The 23,630-nt window shown below is 55.9% G+C and overlaps 1 protein-coding gene across 3 annotated transcripts in view; it reads right to left on the minus strand.

Moving 5' to 3' along the window:
• Positions 1–196: 196 nt before the first annotated feature.
• The window catches only part of KCNH6 (potassium voltage-gated channel subfamily H member 6), a 41,139-nt gene continuing 17,705 nt past the window's right edge, over positions 197–23,630 (minus strand). Inside the window, exons 4-16 of one of the 3 annotated variants that reach the window (XM_054176846.1) lie at positions 22,228–22,337; positions 20,089–20,401; positions 18,345–18,556; positions 13,675–14,103; positions 12,545–12,944; positions 12,058–12,257; positions 8,321–8,573; positions 7,698–7,891; positions 6,275–6,374; positions 5,725–6,012; positions 5,070–5,250; positions 1,881–2,079; positions 197–1,517 (exon numbers count right to left, since the gene is read on the minus strand). In XM_054176846.1, the coding sequence (XP_054032821.1) occupies positions 1,227–1,517; positions 1,881–2,079; positions 5,070–5,250; positions 5,725–6,012; positions 6,275–6,374; positions 7,698–7,891; positions 8,321–8,573; positions 12,058–12,257; positions 12,545–12,944; positions 13,675–14,103; positions 18,345–18,556; positions 20,089–20,401; positions 22,228–22,337 (3,170 nt within the window). In that variant the 3' untranslated portion in view covers positions 197–1,226. Of the gene's footprint in view, positions 1,518–1,880; positions 2,080–5,069; positions 5,251–5,724; positions 6,013–6,274; positions 6,375–7,697; positions 7,892–8,320; positions 8,574–12,057; positions 12,258–12,544; positions 12,945–13,674; positions 14,104–15,361; positions 15,571–18,344; positions 18,557–20,088; positions 20,402–22,227; positions 22,338–23,630 lie in introns of those variants that run through there. The other 2 variants (XM_054176847.1, XM_054176848.1) reach the window with 2 other exon arrangements.

The following is a 23,630-nucleotide window of genomic DNA, read 5'->3' on the forward strand; positions in this document are numbered from 1 at the left end:
CTTCCAAGCCCCCATCCTTGACCTGTAAGACCTGCACGGGGCTCCATTAACCCCTCGGTCTCTTGTTGAGGTACCTGAGGTTTGACCACAGCCTTTTCTTGGGTCTGTGCAGATGAGCACCTGTGCTTTGTACTGCTGGGGATGAATTCACCGATGCTCCCAACAAACACGGCTGTCACCCATGTTAGGTGCCAAAAACATCTTTATTAGCAAAGTGTACACTAAAACTCCAGAGAAAGAGATGCTCACAGTTTTACTACTCTCAAAGGGAGCTGGATAGATTACTTGAGCAGGTGGCCTAGGACTGTCACAGCATCTAACCGAAGGGCAAGGCGGCAGTGCTACGTGAGCTTCTCCTATGGGGAATGCTGCAGGAGCCTGCTGGGGAGGAGGAAGCACCTATCAAACCTTTATCAAAAGAGAGAAGCTGGAAGGAAAGGCTGGAGGTGAGGGGTCTGGGGCTTTTCAGCTTTCCAGGATTGTGCTTTTGAGTTTTGTGCTTTATGCCCAGGCCGGTGACCAGTGGGGTTTATCTGGGGAGTTGTGGGGTGTGTGTTGGGTTCTGCAAGGTGGCAGCTGGCCTTGCTGGAGAAGTCAGTGCCCTAGAACTCGTGCTGAAGCATGCTGCAGTGGCAGGGGGCTGTTGGCCCTCAGTTTCTCAGTGGCAGTCAAGCAGGACAAGGATAGCTTCTGTCCTCTGTCCTTATCCTGGGCTTCCCAACTGCAGCTCCCTGCAGCACTGCACTGTGGAGATCTCCTCCTCCTCCTCTGGTGACTACCCTTTCTGTAATGCCCACAGGCTCCCACAGCCCAGTACCACCCAATGGTCCCTGCTCCGAAGAGCTGACAGCAAAGTGGCCTGGATTTGCTCTCCTCTGGTTGCTGTGGTTCACTTGGCGTGCGCTGTTCTCTAGAGGAAGCCTTGGCAAGGAAGAGGTGGTGGGTACCATTTGGCCTAGCCAGCTTCTTGGTGGCCAGAAGAATGAACTGCTCTGGGTTCACTATAATGTGCAAATGAAATCTACTCTATGGGAACCGCTGGAAAACGTTGACCTTGGAAGCCAGCCACTCTACGCTTCCTTTCATGGTGGCAGAAGACAGCTACAAATTATACCCCTGAGCCAATGGCATTGTCCTCTGTCTTACTCTTGCAGTCAAAACCAACATCAACTGAGCTTGCTCGCAGTTGAGGTCCCTCCTGACTTGCTTCACAGCCTCCACGTCTCTTAACTGCCAGGAAGCACTGGGTCGGAGAGGTGTCTCTGAATGTCCTGATGCTCAGGAGATGCCTCCAAGTGCTCAGGGAGGGAAGGGAAACGACAGCCCCGCAAGAGTCCCTGGCTGTTTGGTGCCTTTTGGTGGGGAGGAGGCTCTGGGTTTGGGAGAGATGAGGAATGGTGCTCCTGCTCGGAGTAGACCGTCATGGTTTCGTCAGATGCCGTAGCAAGGTGCATCCTGCTTGACAAGGAGTCCCTGGATTGCAAGTGGAACTTTTCTACCTCCGTGTAGCTTGGGCTCTGTTGGCAAAGGAGATAAGAAGCAAAACAAAGTAGCCACATTCTCTCCTCACCCCTGCAGGCTCCAAGCCCCCAAATGTTACTCTTTTTTTGCCCGAGGAAGCCTCAGAGCAGAGGAACTCAGCTCCTCGCCTATGGATGGGGCAACCTGGTAGTGCTGGAGATGGCAGGCTGTGTCCTGAAACCAGCGAGGCTCTGGGCAGAAGTATCCCCAGGTAGATCTACTCCCACTTCAAGACCTCAGGGCTTTGCCCGGACCCACCGGTGCTTTGTTTGTGAGGAGGCTGAAGGGAACAGCTGGCTCTCCAGGACCTGTCTGCTCAGGGCAAAAGGAAGATCAGGAGCCAGGAGGAGTGGTCTTACCTGCTCGGGGGCTGTCCTCTCCTTGTCCTCTGGGGGTGCACAGGGGGCGAGCGGCTCCAGGCTCCGCGGGAGGATGCCGTACATGGCCAGGTTGTGGGAGGAGGGTGAGATGGGGCTGTACGCGGGCGGCACTTGGGACAGCTGGCGCTGCAGGAGCTGCAGGATTATATTAATGTCTGACGACATCCTGGACTCCAGCCTGGGGACAGAGCAGCCCAGCGTCAGTGCCGTGCAGCCCGCATCATCCCCTGGGAGCCAGCCCGGCAGCTGGGAGGGGAGACACTGGGGAGGAGGTTCCAATTCCGCTGCCCGAGGGTGATGATGCTTTGCCTAGCGCTGCTTGGTGAGGTTTTTAGCAGAGCTTCAAACTAGCACTGCCACAGAGAGATCAATCCTGCCCTTTCTCTCCTGCCACACTTAATCATCCTCTGCCCAGTTTTTTTTTGCGGAGCTACACTGGGATCTAAAGCAGGGAACTGAATAAAGCTAAAACTACCCCGGAGCAGGGAAAAAATTGCAATGGTTAGTTTTAATCTGGATCAATTCTCCAGGCCAGCTGCCTGTGCTGACAGATGGGAGCAAGGCAGGTTGATGCCAACCATTTTTTACTTAGGAATAGAAGGAAACAGAATAGGAGAACAAGGAAGGGACCTTCCTTTTGCCTTGTCCTTGAGTGAGATGAGGATGTGGCACTTGGTGCCATGGTTTAGTAGTGAGGAGGTGTTGGGTGACAGGTTGGACTTGATGATCTTTGAGGTCTTTTTCCAGCCTTATTGATGGTATGATTCTATGAAACTATGGTCGGAGTGGACACAGTTCCCCTCGCAGGAAACAGTCCTGGCAGTGCTTACAGAGTAGGTAGGAGATCTCTTCCTGCTGCAGGGGATGGCACGGTGGTGAGACACTGAAAATGAGCTTAGCATGGGCAGCAGCCATGGGTGGCAGAGCCTGGGTGCTGCCTGGGGCCCTTAAACCTGTGGGATAACTGCCCAGCTTGGTGGGACAGGAGCACAAGTTAATTGAGCATGCTTCAGGAGCAAGGTTGAGATGCTTGCAAGCAAGAGATATTTATGTTACCTCTGGAAATAGAATTGACTGGATTGCAAAAGAGCTCTAAGATTAAGTCCAACTGTCACCACCACCATGGCCATTAATCCATGTCCCCAGGTGCCATGGCCACACATTCTTGAACACCTCCAGGGATGGTGCCTCCACCACCTCCCTGGGCAGCCTGTTCCAATCCCTGACCACTCTTGCAGGAAAGAAATTTTTCCTAATCTCCAACCTAAACCTTCCCTGGCACAATTTCAGGCCATTTCCTCTTGTTCTATCACCTGATACTAGGGAGAAGAGGCCAACCCCACCTCACCCTAGCCTTCTTTCAGGCAGCTGTAGAGAGCAATGAGGTCTCCCCTCAGCCTTCTCTTCTCCATGCTCAACACCCCCAACTCCCTCAGCTGCTCCTTACTAGCCCTGCTTTCCAGACCCTTCCCCGGGTTTGTTGCCCTTCTCTGGACCTGCTCCAGCCTCTCAAAGTCTTTCTTGTAGTGAGGGGCCCAAAACTGAACCCAGTATTCAGGGTGTGGCCTCATCAGTGCCCAGCACAGGGGCAAGACCAGCCAAATGGCTGAAGGAGGGAGTCTTGTGGAGATAAGGGTGAAAAATCCCTGAAAGGAACATCTCTGGGGGGCATGACTATGGATTTAGCAGAGATGAGGATGGACTGTGCTGCTCTTCCTTCACCCAAGACAAGGACCCTTCTTGGTAAGATTTGCCTATTGAATAGACAGCTGAACTCTGGCTGCATTTCTATGATCTGCTGGAGCTGTTGCAAAGATCTGCATCTCTGACTGTGTTGGTTGGTACCTGGGATTTACTAACTCGAGCTCCATCACTTGCAGTCAGTGACTTTATCATCAGCAATCCCAAATCTGTTGTACCTGTTGCTTTAATAAATGAAACCTATCAATTATTTTAACCTTCTGAACCTGTGTCAGTGCAAGTCCTTAGTGGGGCACTGGGAAATCTTTACTGGGGGCACTGCAAGTCCTCAGTGGGGCACTGTGCTAGATTCTGTGGTCCTGCTCTGGCAGGGGGGTTGGACTTGATCATCTTTGAAGGTCCCTTCCAACACCTAACATCCTGTGATCCTATGAAAAGATGCAAATGTTGATGTTGTTAAACACTTCCAGTAACACCTGGGGCTCTAAGACTGGCAGATGTCAGGATCTGACCTATAATGCAACATCATAGAATCATAGAATGATAGAATTGCCAGGGTTGGAAGGGACCTCAAGGATCAGCCAGTTCCATTCCCCCTGCCATGGGCAGGGACACCTCACACTACAGCAGGTTGCTCACAGCCACCTGCAGCCTGGCCTTAAACACCTGCAGGGACGAGGCTTGCACCACCTTCCTGGGCAACCTGTGCCAGTCTCTCACCACCCTCATGGCAAAGAGCTTCTTCCTAACATCCAATCTGAATTGACCCATTTCTATTTTTTTCCACCCACCCCAGTCCTATCACTCCCTGACACCCAAAAAAGTCCCTCCCCAGCTTTCTTGTAGGCCCCCTTAAGATACTGGAAGGCCACAAGGTGGTCTCCTGGGAGCCTTCTCTTCTCCAGACTGAGCAACCCCAACCCCCTCAGTCTGTCCTCACAGCAGAGCAGCTCCAGCCCTCTGCTCATCCTCGTGGCCCTTCTCTGGACACCTTCCAGCACCTCCAGACCCTTCCTGTAACAGGGACTCAGTGTGGGCTCTTCGTTCTGGTTCAAAAATCATTGTGTTCCCCCTACCCCTCTTCTTTAGAGGGCCACAATGTGCATGAGGCTCAATTGCAGCCCCTGCAGCAGGAAGAGGAAGCCTGCAAAGGGCTCAGGCTGTGGGTGGTTTCATGTCTGTGACTGCACTGAGTTTGAAGGCAATAGCAAAGCAGCAGTTCCCAGAAGTGGTGACACAGCAGCACATGAGGTGCTGGGCTGGAACCAGGGCCAGGACTTGCAGTTTGAGAAGATGTTGCCTTTACCAAGTGCTGCCACCACCTCCCCAAGGAATTTGGAGACCCAAGGGGTCAGGAGCTGGCATCTGCTGCACAGAGTCCACTGCAGTTACTCCTGGAAAGTAGAAGGTGACAGCCCAGAGACCCTCTGGCTGGTCTCCAACACTGTGCACGAGGGACCTGCCTACCTGCTGAGCTGGGCCTGCAGGAGCTCCAGCCTGGACTCAATCTGCCCTGGCCTGTGGTCGCTGTGCAGGGGAACGTCCCTGGAGCTCTGTACCAAGGAGATGTGTTGCAGAGACTCTGGGTCGTGGTTTGGCCTTCTGTCCTCCCAGAAGGTGAACATGTTGGGGATGTCCAGGGGGGTGGCTGGAAGGAGAACAGATATCTCAGCACTTCTGTCTTGCATCCTCCAGCCCCACTGTCATGGAGGTGAGTCCACCAGCCAACATGTTCATGGAGAGCCATCAACTTGACACACATGATGCTCAGAGAGAGTCCACCACCCTGGCACCTGAGGTGCTTATTGGGGATCCATCACCCTGGCACACAAGGCAGCCATGGACAGTCCCTCACACTGGCACCCAACATGCCTATAGAAGGCACACAGCATTAGGCCCTTGGGGCAGCCCCAAAGGCATCCCTGGGTGCTAGGAGAAACTGCAGAGTGTGACAGGGACAGAAGAGACACTACTGGGGTCAAAAGGCAGCAAAACCCCTTGGTCACAAGTGTGTCTACCCTCAAGTCTTTGTTGAGTTGCTTGGCTCTGCACCAAGACAAGGCCACCAAGCCCAAGCATCCCTCACTGCCCCCCTGGCAGCTTTGGCTGCAGCTGTGGATACCTGCATAGGACTGGCTGCTCTGCGCTGCCTGCTTGCCAGCCTCCCTGTCGCCAGTGCTGGTGGTGACGAGGCTGAACGTGGGCAGAGCCAAGTCATCCTTTCTGGACGTGGGGAAGGGCTCTGCTTTCACTGGGCTGCCAGTCTTGGCTTCATCATCGCTGGTCTGGGAGCAGGGAGTGGTGCTGCTGCCCAGGTCATCCCACTGGTCCTTACTCAGCGGCTCCTGCGGGTTGGTGAGCTCTGAGTAGGTGTGATACTGCTCTGCATCAGAGATGCCCGTGTCTGGGTCTGTGGGGCAGCACAAGAGGTTAATCTGGGGAGCATCACACATGGAAAATCAGCCAACATCCCCTTTAGGGTGCCTGTAGGGCTGGGACATCCTAAGGAGAGGGAGGGAAGGCAGCACGGGTGTCCCCGAGGAAGGGAGATACAGGCTGGTCTGCAGGGGTGGAGGCAACAGCAGCTTTGGGGACTTGCCAGGGCAGTAATTAAAGGATGCTGCTGCTCACCAGCCCTGCAGGCCAGGCTCTGCTGGCGCTGGGGGCCTCACCTGGCTTGTTGGGCTGGCAGAGGGAGTGCTTGCGGCGGTGCGAGCGGCGGTAGGTGCAGTCATACTCCTCGCTGAGCGGTGAGCGCGGAACGCTGTCTGCCTGAGGGGCGAGAGGGAATGGTCACCAGGGCCAGGGGTTTGTGTGCCAGCCAGGGGAGGTTCAGGCTGGATGTTAGGAAGAAATTCTTCACAGAAAGAAAGATTGGCCATTGGAATGTGCTGCCCAGGGAGGTGGTGGAGTCGCTGTCACTGGAGGTGTTTAGGAAGAGCCTGGATGAGGCCCTTGGTGCCATGGTTTAGTTGATCAGATGGTGTTGGGTGAGAGGTTGGACTTGATGATCTCAGAGGTATTTTCCAGCCTGGTTAATTCTGTATCCATGGAATCAGAGAGTTGTTTTGGTTGAAAAAGACCTCTAAGATCATCCAGTCCAACCATCAACCCAGCACCACCATGGCCACTAAACCATGTCCCCAAGGGCCATGCCCACAGGTTTCATGAACACCTCCAGGGATGGTGACTCCACCACCTCCCTGGGCAGCCTCTGCCAATGCCTGGACACTCTTTCAGGAAATATTTTTTTCCTAATGTCCAATCTAAACCTCCCCTGCACAATTTCAGTCATTTTCCTCTCAATCCCTGGATGCCAATGCTCATCCATGGATGCCATGTCCTGTCCATGGGTACCAATACCCACCCATGGATGCCATGGCCAGCTAATGCCCATTCATGGGTGCTATGTCTCACTCATAAGAGCCACATCTTATACATGGGTGCCATGGCCATGTGGGATACAGCCCATTCAGCATCCTTCTAGGGCAGGTCTCCAACTACCTCTGGCTCTCCCTCACTGCCCTGTCCTACTCAGTGACTCCTGGACAGGTGGCACAGGTCAAGGTTATCCTAGAGGTTTGCCTCAGTGCTCTCAGTTTGAGTTGAGGGTGTCAGGGCCATGAGGACCCTGAGGTGGGGCAGGACATCATGTGGTGGGACAGGACATAGAAGAAATGTGACTTCCTTTTCTGTTTTACTAGGCAAGGGTCTCTGAAAGAAAGATCAGGAAAGGACAAAGTCCAGTCATAAAGTTTAAGTGTCAAATAGCAATGACAAAAATGCTCCAAGCCTTCCATGGATTGCAAACCCACTTGCCCAGGCTGCAGTAGTCCTGGAGGTGATTTACAGCTGCTACAGAGCAGAGTACTACCAACATGGCTGGTGGAGCTGAGGAATGTGCAGTATGCTTGTGCCTGCTGGGCTGTGGGGGAAATCACAGCCCCATGGAGTGTGCCTTGAGAAACATGGCTGCTGGCCAATCCACCACCAAACAGAGTGAGGAGCATCTGTTGACATCCTTGCTTCAGCCCTCCCACTTGCCAAATTCAAGGCACTGACCACATCCCTCCCTAGGACAGCCCTGGCACTCACATCTCGCAGGTTGAAGGTGATCTCTAAGTTGCTCCAGAAGTTGTCAGAGAAGGCTGGGTACATGTCCAAGACCTCCAGCAGGTCCTCCCGCTGGATCTTGTGCAAGTCACAATAGGTCAGGGCCCTCACATCAGCATTGGACTTCCCTGGGCGGGCATAGAGGCTGATGGGCTCCCCAAAGATGTCGTTCTTCCCTGTGCCAACAAACAGCTCATTAGCAGGGTGTGGACACCCACCCCAGTTCCAGAGGCACTGCACCAGCACACCTCCATTGTGAGGCTCATGGACAAGGGGATGCTCAGCAACCCTGACCCTGATTGTGGACTCTGGGGATTGCAGAACTGGAGAGACCAAGCCATGCCAGTGAGTCATCAGTGATGGCTGGGTACTGCTGAGCCATGCTCTGCTCTACTCACTCCTGACATCTGCCTGGGATCCTCCATTCCCTGTCCACTGCTGTGGTGACCAGCCAGGTGCTGAGGAACAGCTTTCCCTTCTCCAGGATGTAGAGAAGGCCTTCTCCCCTCACCTGACAACCCTTTGCTCATCGCCCTTCACTCATCCCCCCTCCATCCCCCATGGCTCCACCACCCCTTCCCTCCCAGAAGGAAGGACTTTCCCACCTAAGATGGCCACCACAATGTCTTCCCGGAGGATCTCGATGGAGCCCCGGGAGATGAAGTAGAGTGTGGTGAGGACATCCCCATAGTGCACCAGGGTGTCTCCGGGTGGCGCGTGGGTGGTCTTGAACTTCATGGCCAGGGCTCGCAGGCAGCCTTTGCTGGCCCCTCGGAAGGCCTTGCAGTTCTGCAGCAGCGTGCGGTTGAGGTGGAGGCAGATGTCTGCCTGCAGGCAGTCAGGGAAACCCTTCAGCACCTGAGAAGAGCAGAGAGCGAGATGCCACCAGGCTGCCACGGTAGCCCTGGGAGGCTGTGTGACACACAGCATCACCTGGTGGCACCAAAGGAGGAGTCCTTGAACCCAGAGAGCCAGAGCTGGGGACATCTTCTGTTCATCAGAGAATCACGGAATCACCAAGGTTGGAAGAGACCTCAAAGATCACCAAGTCCAAGCTGTCACCACAGACCTCATGACTAAACCATGGCACCAAGTGCCATGTCCAGTCCCCTCTTGAACACCTCCAGGGATGGGGACTCCACCACCTCCCTGGGCAGCACATTCCAACAGCTAACAACTCTCTCTGGGAAGAACTTTCTCCTCATCTCCAGCCTAAACCTCCCCTGGCACAGCTTGAGACTGTGTCCTCTTGTTCTGGTGCTGGTTGCCTGGGAGAAGAGACCAACCCCCACCTGGCTACAATCAACCTTCAGGGAGTTGCAGACAGCAAAAAGGTCTCCTCTGAGCCTCCTCTTCTCCAGGCTAAACAATCCCAGCTCCCTCAGCCTCTCCTTGTAGGGCTTGTGCTCGAGGCCTCTCACCATCCTCGTTGGCTTGAGTTGGAAGGGACCTTAAAGATCATGCAGTTGCACCCCCCCTGCCATGGGCAGAGGCACCTCCCACTAGACCAGGTTGCTCAAGGCCTCATCCAGTCTGGTCTTAAACACAAGGGGTAATGGATATAAACTCCAGTGCAGGAGGTTCCACCTCACCCTGAAGAGGAACTTCTTCACTGTGAGTGTCACAGAGCGCTGGAACAGGCTGTCCAGAGAGGTTGTGGAGTCTCCTTCTCTGGAGACTTTCAAGCCCCATCTGGATGTGTTCCTGTGTGACCTGTGCTAGATTCTATGGTCCTGCTCTGGCAGGGGGTTTGGACTGGATGATCTTCACAGGTCCCTTCCAACCCCTAACATCCTGTGAGCCTGTGTTCCTGTAAACACTTCCAGGGATGAGGCATCCATCTTCCCCTGGTGGACTCCTGCCTGTCCCTGGCTTGTGCCACATGTGGCCAGTGATGAGAGCACTTCCAAGCAATAAATAATAACAAGCAGATCAATCTATTCATACTCACTGGTGGCACATCTCCCTTTTCATCTTTCCACCCACTAATCTTGGCTGAAGGAGAGCACAAGCTGGTAATGAGGTGCTGCCCTAATTAAACAGCACCTGCTTGAATGGCAAGAAGCAGCAGGGGCCAGCTGTGTGCAGCAACAGCTAGATACACCCAGAGCAAACACCTCACATGAGCACACGAGCAGGAAGAGCATGGCTGGACATGGATTTGAACTGGAAGTACTGAAAAGCCACCTGGATGTGGTGCTGAGGGACATGGTTTGGTGGCAGTGGCTTAGCAGCAGTGGTGCAATTGTGAGCTCTGGGTGAGTGGTTGGACTTGATGATCTCAAGGTGTCTTCCAACTTCTATGGTTCTGTGATTCTAATGCTAAATCTGGAGGTGAAATCAAGATAGAACTTGCAACACAGAGAAGGTAGCTGCCACCAATGGCTTGTGATGCCAGGGTAAGATCTGCCTGGGTTTGAGGGTTTTATGGCCTTGGGGTCTCTTTGCTCTCTTCTCACATCCTGATGGTGGCCAAATCTGGGACAACCAGGCTGGGGTTGGCGAGTACAACACATTCCTGGCTCACTCCTGATCTCCCAGGCTGGCAGCAGTGCCTTAGTTTCCCTACTGGGAAATCAGGGGTGGATACATTGATCAGGCTGTGAGATGATTGATTGGATCGGGTTGTGTCTCAGCAGCAGCCAGCAGGAACTGCTGAGAGCCGTGGCACATCCAGGCTGTGAGCTCAGCTCATGGCAGGGAATTTGTGACCTGGGTTTGCACTAATCCAAGAGAACCTGTGCTTGGTTGTGTGCCATGGCCTTGCTTCTTGTCACTGCCACCAGTGTCCAGCCCAAGGGAGAGCTCTCCCAGCTGCAAAGTCCCAAATGCTGCCCAGTTGTTTAAAGAGGCAGCAGCAGCTGAAGACAGAGAGGTTGGATTCATGCAAATCCATGTCCTGGTAGTGCCCAGGGATGGAGAAGATCACATCTTAGGAAAAAAGGCATCATGAGCTGGGAGTGAGCAGACTAACAGGTCCCATCTCTCTGCTTGCCCTGTCCTTCCTCATTCACTGAATCACAGGATGGCAGGGGTTGGAAGGATCCTCTGAAGATCAAGTCCATATCCTGCCAGAGTAGGATCACCTGAAGCAGGTCATGCAGGAACACATCCAGCTGGGCTTCAAATGACTCCAGAGATGGAGATTCCACCACCTATCTGGGCAGCCTGCTCCAGTGCTCTGCCACCCACAAAGTAAGCAAGTTCCTCCTCATGTTTAAATGGAACTTCCTATGTTCATGTCCACCACCTCCTGTCCTGTCCCCGGGGGCCACTGAGCAGAGTCTGGCCCCATCTTCCTGACTCCCTCTCTTTCTCATTCTTCTTGCAGCCACCCAAGCCAGCAGTGAACCCTGTGGCCATGAGCCAAGTCCTGCCATGCCATTGCCAGCCCAGAATTCCCCATCTGAGCCCCCTCCTCAGTGCCCTGGCACCATCAGCACAAGTCTCCCCACCGAGCTTGGAGACACGGCGCCTGTCCAGCGCGGCTCCGCCATTGATCCCCCTTTGCTAACAAACAGCCTCCTCTCTGGGCTCTAATTAAAATGGATCGAGGTTTATTTAAATGCCCTCCTTTCCCTGCTGCTGAGAGCAGGATGCACTTTGCTTAGCAACCGGCGCTGTGGAGAGGAGCTGGATCGATACCGGCTCCGCGGCTCTGGGACACCGCAGACACCGGCCTGAAAGTGCTCGGCGCCAGCGAGGGTTCTGAGCTCCTCACCAGTGGTGCTGGCACTGAACCTGCTCTCTGGACAAGAAATGCCCTCGTGGCCCTGAAAAACCTCTGGGTAGATGTGGAGGGATGGGCAGGCAGAGAGGGAAAAGGAGACAGGGAGATGCAGGAGGTGAAGGGGCAGACAGACTCTGTGACCAGCCTCCCAAGTCTTCTGACATTCAGTATCTGCAGGGGACCTACAGGAAGGCTGGGGAGGGACTGTTCAGAAGGACTTGTGGTGATAGGATGAAGGGCACTGGCTTGAAACTGGAGCAGGGGAGATTTAGGCTGGACATCAGGAGGAAGTTCTTTACTATGAGAGTGGTGAAATATTGGAACAGGTTGCCCAAGGATGTGGTTGAGGGCCCATCCCTGGAGACATTCAAGCTCAAATTTGATGGGGCCCTGAGCAACCTGATCTAGTTGGAGATGTCCCTGCTGACTGCAGGGGGGTTGGACAAGGTGACCTTCAAGGGTCCTTTCCAGCCCAGCACATTCTGTGATTCTCTTGCCTCTTCTCCATGCTGCTCAAAAGGATGGAAACCTTTGGGTGAACCCAAAGCCAGGTTCTGAGTTGTTCAGGACAAAGCGCCACGAGGCCATGGGGGGTCCCTGCCCCGCACTCACCGCATTCATGTCGATGCCGTTGGTGTAGGACCAGGCATGCTGGAAATACTCCTCCAGGCGCTGGCGCAGGGGGTTGGGGATCTGGTGGAAGCGGATGAACTCCTTGACCCGCAGCATCTGCGTGTGGTAGCGAGCAGTGCCCGAGTACAGGCGCTGGATGATGGCGGAGACGTTGCCAAAGATGCTGGCATACATCAGAGCTGCAACGAGAGGGCAGGAGTCAGCAGGGCACGTCCACCTACCTCAGACCTGCAGCCAGCAGCTTTCTACAGCCTGTATTTCCCATGGACCTGAAACCAGTGGGTTTCTGAAACTCATTTTTCTATCCAGCTATTTGTCTGTTCAGAAGAGGCACAGGCAGAGGGAGATGGTCTCCTAAAACCCCACATGCCACAGCCTGGTGTGCCTCTCCCTGCTTCTCCACAGAGCAGCCCCTTCAGCCTCCAAAGCAGGGAGGGGGACACGAGGAACACAGGCAGGCACTCACAGCCAATGAGCATGACGCAGATGGAGAAGATCTTCTCGGAGTTGGTGTTGGGTGAGACATTTCCAAAGCCCACGCTGGTGAGGCTGCTGAAGGTGAAGTAGAGGGCAGTGACGTATTTGTCCTTGATGGAGGGGCCGGAGGAGAGGTCGCTGTCGTTGTAGCGCTTGCCGATCTGGTCGCCCAGGTTGTCCAGCCAGCCGATCTTGTGCTCCATGTAGGGCCGCTCCACGTTGCCGATGGCGTACCAGATGCAGGCCAGCCAGTGGGCGATGAGGGCGAAGGTGCACATGAGCAGGAAGAGCACAGCTGCGCCGTACTCGGAGTAGCGGTCCAGCTTGCGGGCCACGCGCACCAGGCGCAGCAGCCGAGCGGTCTTCAGGAGGCCGATGAGGGTGGTGGTCTGCAGGACAGAGAGAGGTGAGAAGCCTCAGAGGTAAGCAGGGCATAAATCTGGTCAGAGACATGCCTGCAGCCCAGCCACGCTCCCTTTGAAGGATGAAAATGCATTTCTAGAGCATGAATCACCTTGCCCTGGAGGTGACATCTGAAGCAGGCTAGATGAATCATGCTACATAAAAGACAGTTTCCCTCTGCTGACCATAAAGGCAAGAGGCTCTGGGATTACAAGTGAGCAAGTGAAAGACCCCAAGGCCAACCCCATGTTTCCTCATGGGTCCTCACTTTGCCAACTGTAGCTGCCTTTCACCCCATCCCACAGGCTCTCAGGGCTTCCAGGTACTCAGTAACCACATGAGGCATCTCATTGCCAACTATTTTGAGTCTGGCTGGCAATGTGACCCCAGATTTGGCTTTCTTTGCATGTGGGGCCAGTCCCTAAACCTAGCTGCTAGCCTGCTCTGCTGGGTCAGCCCCAGCAAGGGGAGCAGGTCCAGTTAGACACTTCCAGCAGGGTCTGTGTCACTGTTTGACCCTACTTAGTAAAATCCCAGGTGCCAGCTGCTTCACGAAAACCTGTAAGGACATCCTTGTCCATCCCTTTGACTGACCACCCCTCTCCTTGCAGACCCAGCCATCCACCACTTATCCCTCTCTTTCTCTCCCATACATCCCCCCGCTATCCACCCATGAGTCCCCTCCTGTCCTGACAGACTTCCAGGCCCAGGCTTTACCTCATCGGAGCCGGAGCGGAAGATGAGCAGGTCAAAGGGGATGGCTGCAACCATGTCGATGAGGAACCATCCCTTGAAGTAGTGGATGGCAATCTTGCCGGGGTGGCTCACCACCTCGTCGTTGATGTTGACGTAGGTGGTACGGAAGTTGATGACAATGTCCACGATGAACATGATGTCCACGATAAGGTCAATGATGTTGAGTGGGTCACAGGAGTAGCTGCAGTCCCAGTGCTTCTCCTCCACCTGCTCCTCGTTGAGCAGGAAGGCTGCCGAGTAGGGGGTGAAGACGGCTGTGTAGATGACCAGCAGCAGGATGAGCCAGTCCCACACGGCCTTGAAGGGGCTGTAGTGCAGGATGGTCCATCGGTGGATGCGTGGCGCCTGCAGCTTGTACTCGGGGAGGACATCAGCACCCAGGGACAGCACCTGCCAGGGGATGGGTGTGAGAAGGATGGCAGATCAGGAGTGAGGTTGGATAATGCCTGCAGACAGGCAAGGGGCTCCCACGTGCTGGTAGGGCAGTGAGGACTGTGCAATGGGTTTGCTACACCCTTTTCACCTTCATATGTGTGAGGCCACAAAGTAAGTTGCCCACTATGGCCTGGCACCAAGGTCTGCCTGGCCCTTTGTTTGTCTCTGATGGCCAAAGCTCCTTGGGGCAGCTGTTTACCTGCTTCAGACCCTGTGCCAGCAAAGTGCCTTGTGCCTCCTGCCCTCAGTTCTGTGCCACCAGCCTGGGAGCTGCTGGGTGTCCCTGGCTCAGGGCTATGGGAGCAAACATATTGGAGATGTACTCCCATGTGTGTGACATGGCCTGGCCCCAAAGGAAATGGCACATTGGGCATCCCACAAGCCATCATGGTGCCTTTCTTAGCCTTCCCCTTGATGTCCCTCTAGCACAGTTGTCCTCCAAGCAGAGGGGGCAGCTTGGGCCACAGGCAGCAAAGCCTAGCCTTGGGCAATGCCCATCTCCCATCTGAGCATCCTCAGGGAGGGGTGACCTGTGGCCACCAACATGCAAACACCATCTCACGTGCACAGGCAGCCTCTCATATTGTCATGTGTCCCCAGGTCTGTCTGCCCTCATGGGGACATGCTCCTCTGGCACCAGTGAGTCCCTCACATGTTCCAGCTCCTCCCTCCAGGACCAACACCATCTCCCGATGGGCCCAGAAGCCACCTGGGGATGAAGCGAAAGGCACTGGGGACCAGGAGGGCTGGGGCTGTCCCACTTTGGGTGCTGAGAAATGGTGACTTGTTCAGAGCTGGGGACAGCTGGATCTTCCCTGCCTGCCCCTGCTGCTCTGTTGTCCCCTTTATGTCCCTGCAGTGCTGGCCACCAGTGCCATCTGTGCAGGAGGGCAAGGGGCACCTCAGTGCTCTCTCCTGGCACTGAGCCCCCACCTAAAAGGGTCCTTTTTGCTGGGCTGTGAAGGAGAAGAGACAGGAGGTTCTGTGTGCCCCGAGGCCACAGTGATGGGCACCACCACGACACTTCTGGAAGAAGGGCCTCATTCTTCCTGCACTGACACCCACCTTATTCAAGGGTTCAGGGGCTTCCTGGTGCCGTGACTCAGAGAAGATCCAACCCCACAACCCCATCCCACCAGGAGCAGCCATCCCACGTCCCACAGCCCTGCGCCACTGGTGGGTCCCACACGTCGGGAGGGTTCCCTGCTCCTACCTGCCTGCAGCTTGCCCGGCGCCCCAGGCGGCAGCTGAGCCTCGAAGTCCGGGTGTCCACCATGGGGGCCCCCAACCCTGCACGGCCGGGCAGCGAGCGGCACGGAGGGCGCAGCACCGGGGCCGCGGCATCACCCACGCAGGCACGCAGGCATTCGGCCAGGCGGGTGGGAGACATGTGGCTGCGAAGGGCATTCGGGAGCCCGGCGTGGATTAATCAAAGCCAATCGATGGCCGGGCCCCCGTAGGGACGAGAGCACCAATGGGGCAGCGGCAAGCAGCGACGTCGCTGGCGCACGGAGAGGGGAGGGATTGGAAAAAGTGACCCAAACGCAATCGTTGTGGAGGGGAGTGAGGCACTGGCTGGGCTCGGGGACCTGCTCCCGTGAGGATGGTGGGGAAGGGAACGAGGTGATGCTGGTGAAAAGCTTGGTGCCAAAGCTAAGGCGCTCCCAGCAGACTCAGGTCGGGCTCCTACAGCTGGTGTCCGGGAAAAGCAGCAACATTCCCAACCTCAGCAGCTGAACCCCCCCTATCCTGCCTGGCCAGAGGCAGCTCTGTGGGACTAGTCCTGAATCTAGACCCCCAAATGCTGCTCCCCATCTGCCCTGCCCCTTGTTCCTGCTCCTGGCACCTGGCTCCTGTTGCAGAAGCAAGAGCAGGTCAAGCCCCCTTGTTTGCCAGGCAGGAATTAGTGAAGAAACACAACCTAAAGATTTGAGGCAGAAAAGGGAAAAGAACCAACCCTCAAAAGAGCATCCAACACACCATGAAGCCATGGTGCAGCTGCAGCTTTGTCCCTCTCTGCCCCTTGGGGATGGGGAGGGCTGTGGGGGACACCCTTGTGTGGCCTGGATGGCTCTGAGTGTCTCTGGGTGGCAGTGCCAGGCTGCCCCTCATGGTAATGCCACTGGACGCCCCTTCCCTCTTCCCCTTCCCCCTGCACTTACCGGCTTCAGCTGCAGCCTCAGGCTCACGGTGGGGGGTGCTGGGTGCTGGCAGTGGGGTGCTGGGTGCCGGGTGGTGAGCAAGGGAACAAAGCAGCTGTGGGAGGGAGGAGGAGGGATGGAGGAGGGAGCAGGGTGCATGCAGGCTGTGGGTGACAGAGGGGGAGGCTCCCATGACCCTGGCTAACCCAGGCTGTTACTTGTGGCCTGTGGGGTCCAGTGGCCATGTGCCTTCTTCCTCCCTTGCCCCATGCTGGGGATGGGGACAGGGAGTGGGACACTGAGCTGAGGAGGGGCCAGAGTCACCAGGAGACCCTCAAGCACAAGGGGCTGGGTGGGATCAGGCCCGTGGTGCTGGCTGCAGGCAGGCATTGACCCAGTGCCCCTCCCTGACTCAACTCATCCACCCATCCCACACCCAGCACCCTCCTGCCCAGCCCCACCATCACCCACTGCTGGTGGGGCAGTTCAAGAGGACCAGGAGAAGTGCCACCTGCAAGCCCCGTGGAACCTACCCCACGGTGTCCCCACATGCCTCCAGCCATGCCCCAGAGCTGTAGCCCTGACAAGCTGAGCCTGACACATTCATTACACTGGTGACTGCTCCCCCTGCCTGCTTGCCATGGGGCTGGACCACCCTGAGCAGCCCATGTCTGCCTCTCCCCCCCCAGCTGCTATTTTTAGACGTGGAGACGCCGTCAGCGGTGTCTCGCCGCCGTCTCTGCCTCACCCCTGAATTATTTATTGGCCAGGAGCGGGAAGCTGTGGCTTGGGGGGAGGTGTGGGGGACATCAGGGTGAAGACAGGCAGAATGCCAGAGTCCCCCAAGGCTATAGGGAGAGTGGTTCATCCTATCCTGCCTCATCCCATCCTGTCCCGTCCCATCCTGTCCCGTCCCATCCCATCTGGACATTGAAGAAGAGAAGATTGACCTTTGTGGGTGCTGCACTGTGGGGTGCTGCAGCCACCACCCTTCAGCTCTGACCCTGTCACCCCACAGCCAGCTAATGCCCCTGCTTTGAGCAGCCAGCATCAGTGGTCCCCAGCATGTGGGTGTCCCCTGTCATGGGCATGGAGGCTGCTCGCTGTCCCACTGAGTTGATCCCTGGTCACTGCTGTCACCCACAAAGCAGAGGGGCTAGGCAGATTTTGGGATGAAGAGGACAAGCCAGAGGGACAACAAGCCTAAAAGGTGTCCTGTGCTGTGGGCACAGAGGCTGCAAGGTGAGAGGTTTGCTGGCACCAGGACAGGAACAAAATCCCACAGAGCATCCTGCTCTGGTGGAGCAGTGTCCACCCCAGAGGCTTGTCCACCCCAGAGGCTCTTTTGGGGTCAGATGGCTTCAGCTTCACTGTACTGGCCCTTGGCTGCTGCTGGCAGCAGTGTCCCTAGATGTGTTTTGAGTGTCATGGCTCTCCTGTGCCTCAGCTTCCCCACTGGTGTGAGCTCCTGGCCCGAGACTCTGGGATACAGCAGCACCTTTCCCACAAACTTTTGTTCCCGTGTCCCCCAGTACATGCTCTGGGTGTTCCCCACAGTGACAACTTGCTGCTATGTGTCCCCTGCAGTGACAGGGCAGTGCCACACATGTTGGTTACAGTGCAGTGCCACCTGCTGTCTCCCAGGGGATGCTGGCATGGCCACGCTTGCTCCTGGCACCATCCCCAGTCTGGGGGCGGGTAGGAACCCGTGACCAGAGTCTCCTCCATGAACAAAGCCACATGCACACAAACATAACATACACACACAGGTGTCCCCTTCAAGGCCACCTTCACACCATGAGCAGTTCATGTTGGTGTTCCCTTGGCCACAGATTGCCAGAAACAGTGTTGTAGGGGGGACAAAAAAAGAGCATTTGAGTGACTCAGAGGAAGAGACAAAAATCAAACACAGGGGCAGTGCCATTTGCTAGGATGGAAACTCCAAGATCCCACAGTCCTCTCTCCTCCTGTCCTCCAAGCCCTCCAGGAATGGCTGCTCCAGCAGCAGCAGCACCACCCCACCACTGCCTTGGTGGCACCTCAGTGCCCACTTACCTGTGTGACCTTCTCGGTGACGTTCTGCGTGCGCTCCATCACCTTGTGCGGAGCAATGATCTCGATCTCCGTGGTGGAGCCCGAGCGGTGCTTCTCCAGGTTGAACTCCACAAAGTTGAGTGTGAACTGGGGGATCTGGCTGATGGTCCTGTACTTCATGAGGTCTGAGTCCGAGGTGGAATTCGGGGGGTTGGGTTTGACATGGGAAGCCTCTGAAAGAGGATGGAGAGGGAGCATTGAGGAGGTTGGTATGAGCCGGAGACAATCCACAGAGCCCTGATCTCAGTGCAGCACATCCAGGAGCTGGGGAGGTGCCACCAGAAGGTACCAGTGTCTGCCTGGCCATAAAGGCTTGGCTTCTTCAGGGTGGCATCCGACATGGGATCCTCAACCTGAGATTCCTGAGGGAGGGCTTTCTTTTCAGTCACATTATCTGTCTTTTCATCATTAAACCTCCTTCAGAAGGCTCAGACCAGCTCCCCAAATAGAGGCACCCAATATCCTTTGCTACCTCTGAAGCTCGTGATGGGTTGGGTACCAGCCCCAATGAGACCCACCAGGGAAGGATGGCAAAACTGGCATGAAAGAAGATGAAGGAGGAGGTAAGTCTCCACCCTTGCATGCTTCAACCTGACCAACACAGCTTCCGAATTGCTTCCTTGGTTTTTGGCCACCGAACTGAGCCAGGTGCTGGGTGATGTCCCCACTTGGATGTGTCCTCCAGCCCAGGCTCCATGCAGGGAGATCAGAGTTTTCTCTTTAAGAGGAGCTGTAGTGGGACTGGATCCCACTTTTCCCTGGGGACCTGTCTCTCTGGGCCACTCCAGTGCAGGAGCAGGGAAGAAGCTCCAGGGGTGGCCTGCTCATGATCCTGCTTGTGGCAGTGTGTAGTCATGGATGGAGCATGTACGCACCCCGAGGGGCTCAGGAACATCCCCAAGCACTGTAACCAGTGTGTCCCAACCCCTCTATCTCCTTCAGGCAGGACAGGGTTATATTTACAGCTCCTATCTCTTGCACTCTGACAGTGACCCAAGAGGTGTCATGAGCAGCAGGTGTCTGAAGATGTCGTGAGGGTGTCCAGTTAGCACCAGCCATCCTGCGCCACCCTTCTCCTGCTCACTCAACCCCCTTCCCTCCCTCTATATTATATCCCCTCCTGAGGATCTGTAACTTGTGATTATTTGAGGACCATCATCCTCCACCCCATTTTCTCCATCCAGGCACCACAGACTGCTCTTTCTCTATCCTCAGTTGCTGAGGCTTTTCTTGCCTGACCTCTATCTTATTTGTCATCCTCTCCCTCATGAGAACAAGAGGTCTGGACATGAGCACCACAGTGGATGTATGTTTCCTCCAGCCCTACAGAGAGGCCTGGCTGGTTTCTTGTCCACCTCCAACATGTGGACACAGCTCACATTGTACATGCCTGCAGACCCCTTCCTTCCCTTCCTCCCAGAGAGGTGGGTTGGCATCGAGATGCCTCTTGTGTGGGGCAGCCAAACACACCCTCACGCGATCTCAAGCCTCAAGCACACCACCACCAATGGCTCTACCCAAAGAGCAGGACGCAAGGAGTCAGATGGAGACCAGCAGGTTTTGGGGAGAAGTCCCCAGCTGCTCTCCACTTTGCAGAGGGAAAAGCCGTGCAGGGTAGAGACCTCCCCCCCAAGCCGTGCCAGGGCCAGTGCCCGGGGCCGTGGCTCCCGCAGTAGGACCGACAGCTCCGGGGTTTTTCCCCTACCTGAGTTTGCCCTCCTTTCCCTGAATTTTCTCTGGAACTCAGACCTCGCAGCCTCAAAGTTGTCCAAGGAGGAGACCCTGCGGAGGCTGTGGAAGCTGCCCCCGGGGCGAGACCGAAAGAAACCCCACGCAGAGTACGACCCTGGTGGGCCCAGCATGGGAGGCTCTTGTTTCGGGGACGAGTGTTGTAGGGTGGGGTCGGCCTCCAGGCTCGGCCTCCGCTCCTTTTCCAGGAGGGATTCGGTCTCTGACTGCACACAGTTCTCCTTGGACGATGTCTTCAAGTCCCTCAAAATCAGGGAGTCACCACCAGGCTTTAAGACAGCCGGGAGAAAGCGTTTCATTAGAAGGAGTCCTCGCGTGCTTGGGGTGAAGGAGAGGGAGCTGGGGGAGGTGAGAGGAGGGGCAGGGGGCTGGGAAGCACCACAGTTCCTGAGGTCACCTCCAACTGGCACCAGGAACTGCTTTTTGGTGGGGCGACCGAGTCCTCCAAGACTTGGCAGCTCCTACCTCCTACCAGCTCCTACTGGAGGCTGGGCAGCCACGGGGCAGTTTGCAAGGCGATGCTGCACAGCTGGGAAGCAGGCCAGAGCAAGAAGAGAAGAGGACATCCAAGGGATGGACTTGCCTGGAGTATCTGCCTTGCCATGCACCTGTCCAAGGTGTCCCTAAGTCCCACCACTGCATCTGCCCTTCCCTCACCTGCTGCAAGATCTCAGGCCCCCACTGTGGGTCAGTGCCCAGGATCCTTTGTTGGGGTCTATGGGAAAGGTTGGGCTCTGCACCATGAAGCACTGAAGTTGCTGCCGGGCTTGCACATTTGGCCAGATGTGGTCTTCTCCTCCCACTCCTACAGCACCCCTGGGCCATTGCTAGACCATTTCCCCCAGAGGCCCAAAGAGTTTCCAGCCTTTAATGACTTTTGCAATGGGAAGCATAAAGCAACCACCTTCTGGGGCAGAAACCTGTGGCTCTGTGCCCACCCGGGTCATACCCACGGGAGGAACTGGGATTTTTGTGCCACACTGTGGCACTTCTCACCATCCCTAGGGACCCTGTTGCAGGTTTTAGGATAGGGTGCCTAAAGGGGCTGGCTGCAGGCTGCCCTTCCATCTCCTGAGCTGCCTCAGCTTGGACCAGGTGGCTCATCAGGATGTCCTCAGTGCACATCTCCCATGCATGTACCTCTGAAACACTGCAGCACACCATGCAGCATCAACCTGGGTGTACCCAGAGCCTTTGGCACTGCTGCTGCCTGTAGGAGCAACGTACCCAGATGCCATCAGCTTGCCATGAGCACGACCTCTGAGAAGACAGGCACCTTTCAGCAGACAGGCACCTCTCACCTCATCAGAGCTGTAATTTTGGGAAGCAGCTCTATCCAGGCTGCCTGGATACACCCAGCACAGCGAGACCCTGACGCCCAGGGAAGCGTTAGCAGAGCAAAAGCCTCCTGCCCACAGCCCTGTGCCTCAAGCTGCAGCAGTTCAGAGAACACCTCTTTGCCAAGAGGTACTTGGACAATCAGGAAGCCACCAAGAACAGCCATCTCTAAAGAGGTCGCACCAACACTTCTCCAATCTCACCGTGTCAGCAATGACAGCATCCCTCATGGACAGCATGGTCTTTGCTGAAGGACCATGCCAGAGCTGTCTGCTCTGCCAGGGCAGTGGGGGGCGGGGAAATGTGCCCTTCTAAGCTTTGCCTGCAAGTCCCTGCCAGTCCTTTGGTCCAAGCCTCCTGCAGTCACCAGCACATCCCCTCTTTGGGGCAGGGACAACTCCCTGGAGCTCCACCATCCCAGACAACTTGCACTCTAGAGCAAGACCTTCCTCCCAGCTTGGCAGCGCTGCTGGCTTGGCACATCTCCTGCTCCCCCCCTTGAGCCATGGCACGTGCCACGTCGGGTTGGCCCCACTGAGCAGCACCCTCTAGTTCTGTCCCATGCCACCAAAGCACCGCCGCTCACCGCCAGCCCTCACTGGGAGCAGCGCTCAGCACTGAGCCAGCAATGGAGCCTCTACCACCGGATACATCCCGAGCCACAGCAGCCGAGGGAGAGCAGGATGGGGAGAGCAGAGGAGGAGCGCTGGGACCTGGCCTGAGGCATGGGCTGGTATCAGACAAAGGCTACGGTTACCTTTCCATAGTCAATGGCTACTCCATCAAACTCACTGGTGGGCAGAGATTTCCGCTGGATTTTGAGTCGCCGCAGGGACGGGAGACTAAACTTCAAAGTCCTACCTTGACCTTGTTAGAAAGAAAAACAAAACACAAGAGAGAGAGATGTAACCTAGCTGCACGTGACGGCTGGAGAGAGACAGGGCTGGGCGCTGGCAGGGGAAGAGGCTACGGAGAACGTTGGGTGGCTTTGGGGGACATGTGCGCTGCGTGGCCCTTCCTCCTCCAACGCGCTTGCTACTCCTGTGCCATCACATCACAGCACCATCAAGACAGACCCTGACCTGGCAGAAAACACCACTGGGCTGAAGGAGAATCCCCTACGACCACAGATGCAAGATGGGAAAGGTGCAGAGCATCCCTAAGGCCATTAAAGATGCTAAAGCCACTTAAGGGATTTGGACCTGGAGGAAACTGAGCCTCTAAATCTCCTTGGTGGGACTTGGAAGAAAGAAAAGCACACAAAAGAGATGGTAAATTAGCAAAGCATTAAAAAAAAAGCAGTTCTAGCAAGTTTGTTCCTGGAGTTATTCTGGATTTTAGGGGAGGGATGCTGAACCAAAGAGGAGTCTCTTGCTGCCATCATCTCCACCTTGCTGGAGACTGAGATGGGGACAAGGGCAGCCAGGGCTGCAAGGAGCTGTGAAAGATGTTGAAGGAGAGGAAGGGTCCAGATGTGGAGAGGAACTGGCAGTGTCCACAGAGGGACCCAATGCCCCTGGCTGTGATGCCCAGTACAAAGTTTGCTATCTTCTTCTAGTGCTGGTTTGTGGAGGAGACCATGGTCACCAGCTGTGACAGGGCTCATGTGAGCAGCCAGGCTTGCACCCTGCAGCCTTGGGACCCAGGTCAGCCCTGGGGTTCATCTGACCCCCGGCAGCACCAGTTGTACTCACTAACTGGACCAAAAGTGGCCTAATCCTGGGGCACCTGGGACAAGACACAAGCTCCACAAAGGAACTGTCCTCTGAGAAGCAGCAGCACACTGAGGAGCTGTTTTGGCAGGATTTGCTGAGCCCTGACATGCCACTGGGTCTCTTGGGCAGGCTCCCAACCTGCCCAGCTCCCCAGAAATGCCCCTGCTAATGGGGGACCTGCATGGGCTCCCCTTGATCACCCTATCCCCACTGCCCAGAGCAGCTTTTCAGCTGGAAGAAGCAAAGCAACCACCTTCCCCTGCACCCAGTGAGCCAGCAACCAGCAGCACAGCTGCCTGCAGCCAGGTCATTAAAGACTGAGTCAGAAAACCTGAGCTCGAGAGACCGACCTGGGCTGGTGCCAGCAGCTCTGGCCCTTCCACACAGCCCAGCCCTGGAGTGGGAAACCTGAGCACCACTCCTTGGCATGTGCAGCACAAGCTCC

This window comes from Dryobates pubescens, chromosome 36 (assembly GCF_014839835.1).
Source record: "Dryobates pubescens isolate bDryPub1 chromosome 36, bDryPub1.pri, whole genome shotgun sequence".
NCBI classification, from domain to species: Eukaryota; Metazoa; Chordata; class Aves; order Piciformes; family Picidae; genus Dryobates; species Dryobates pubescens.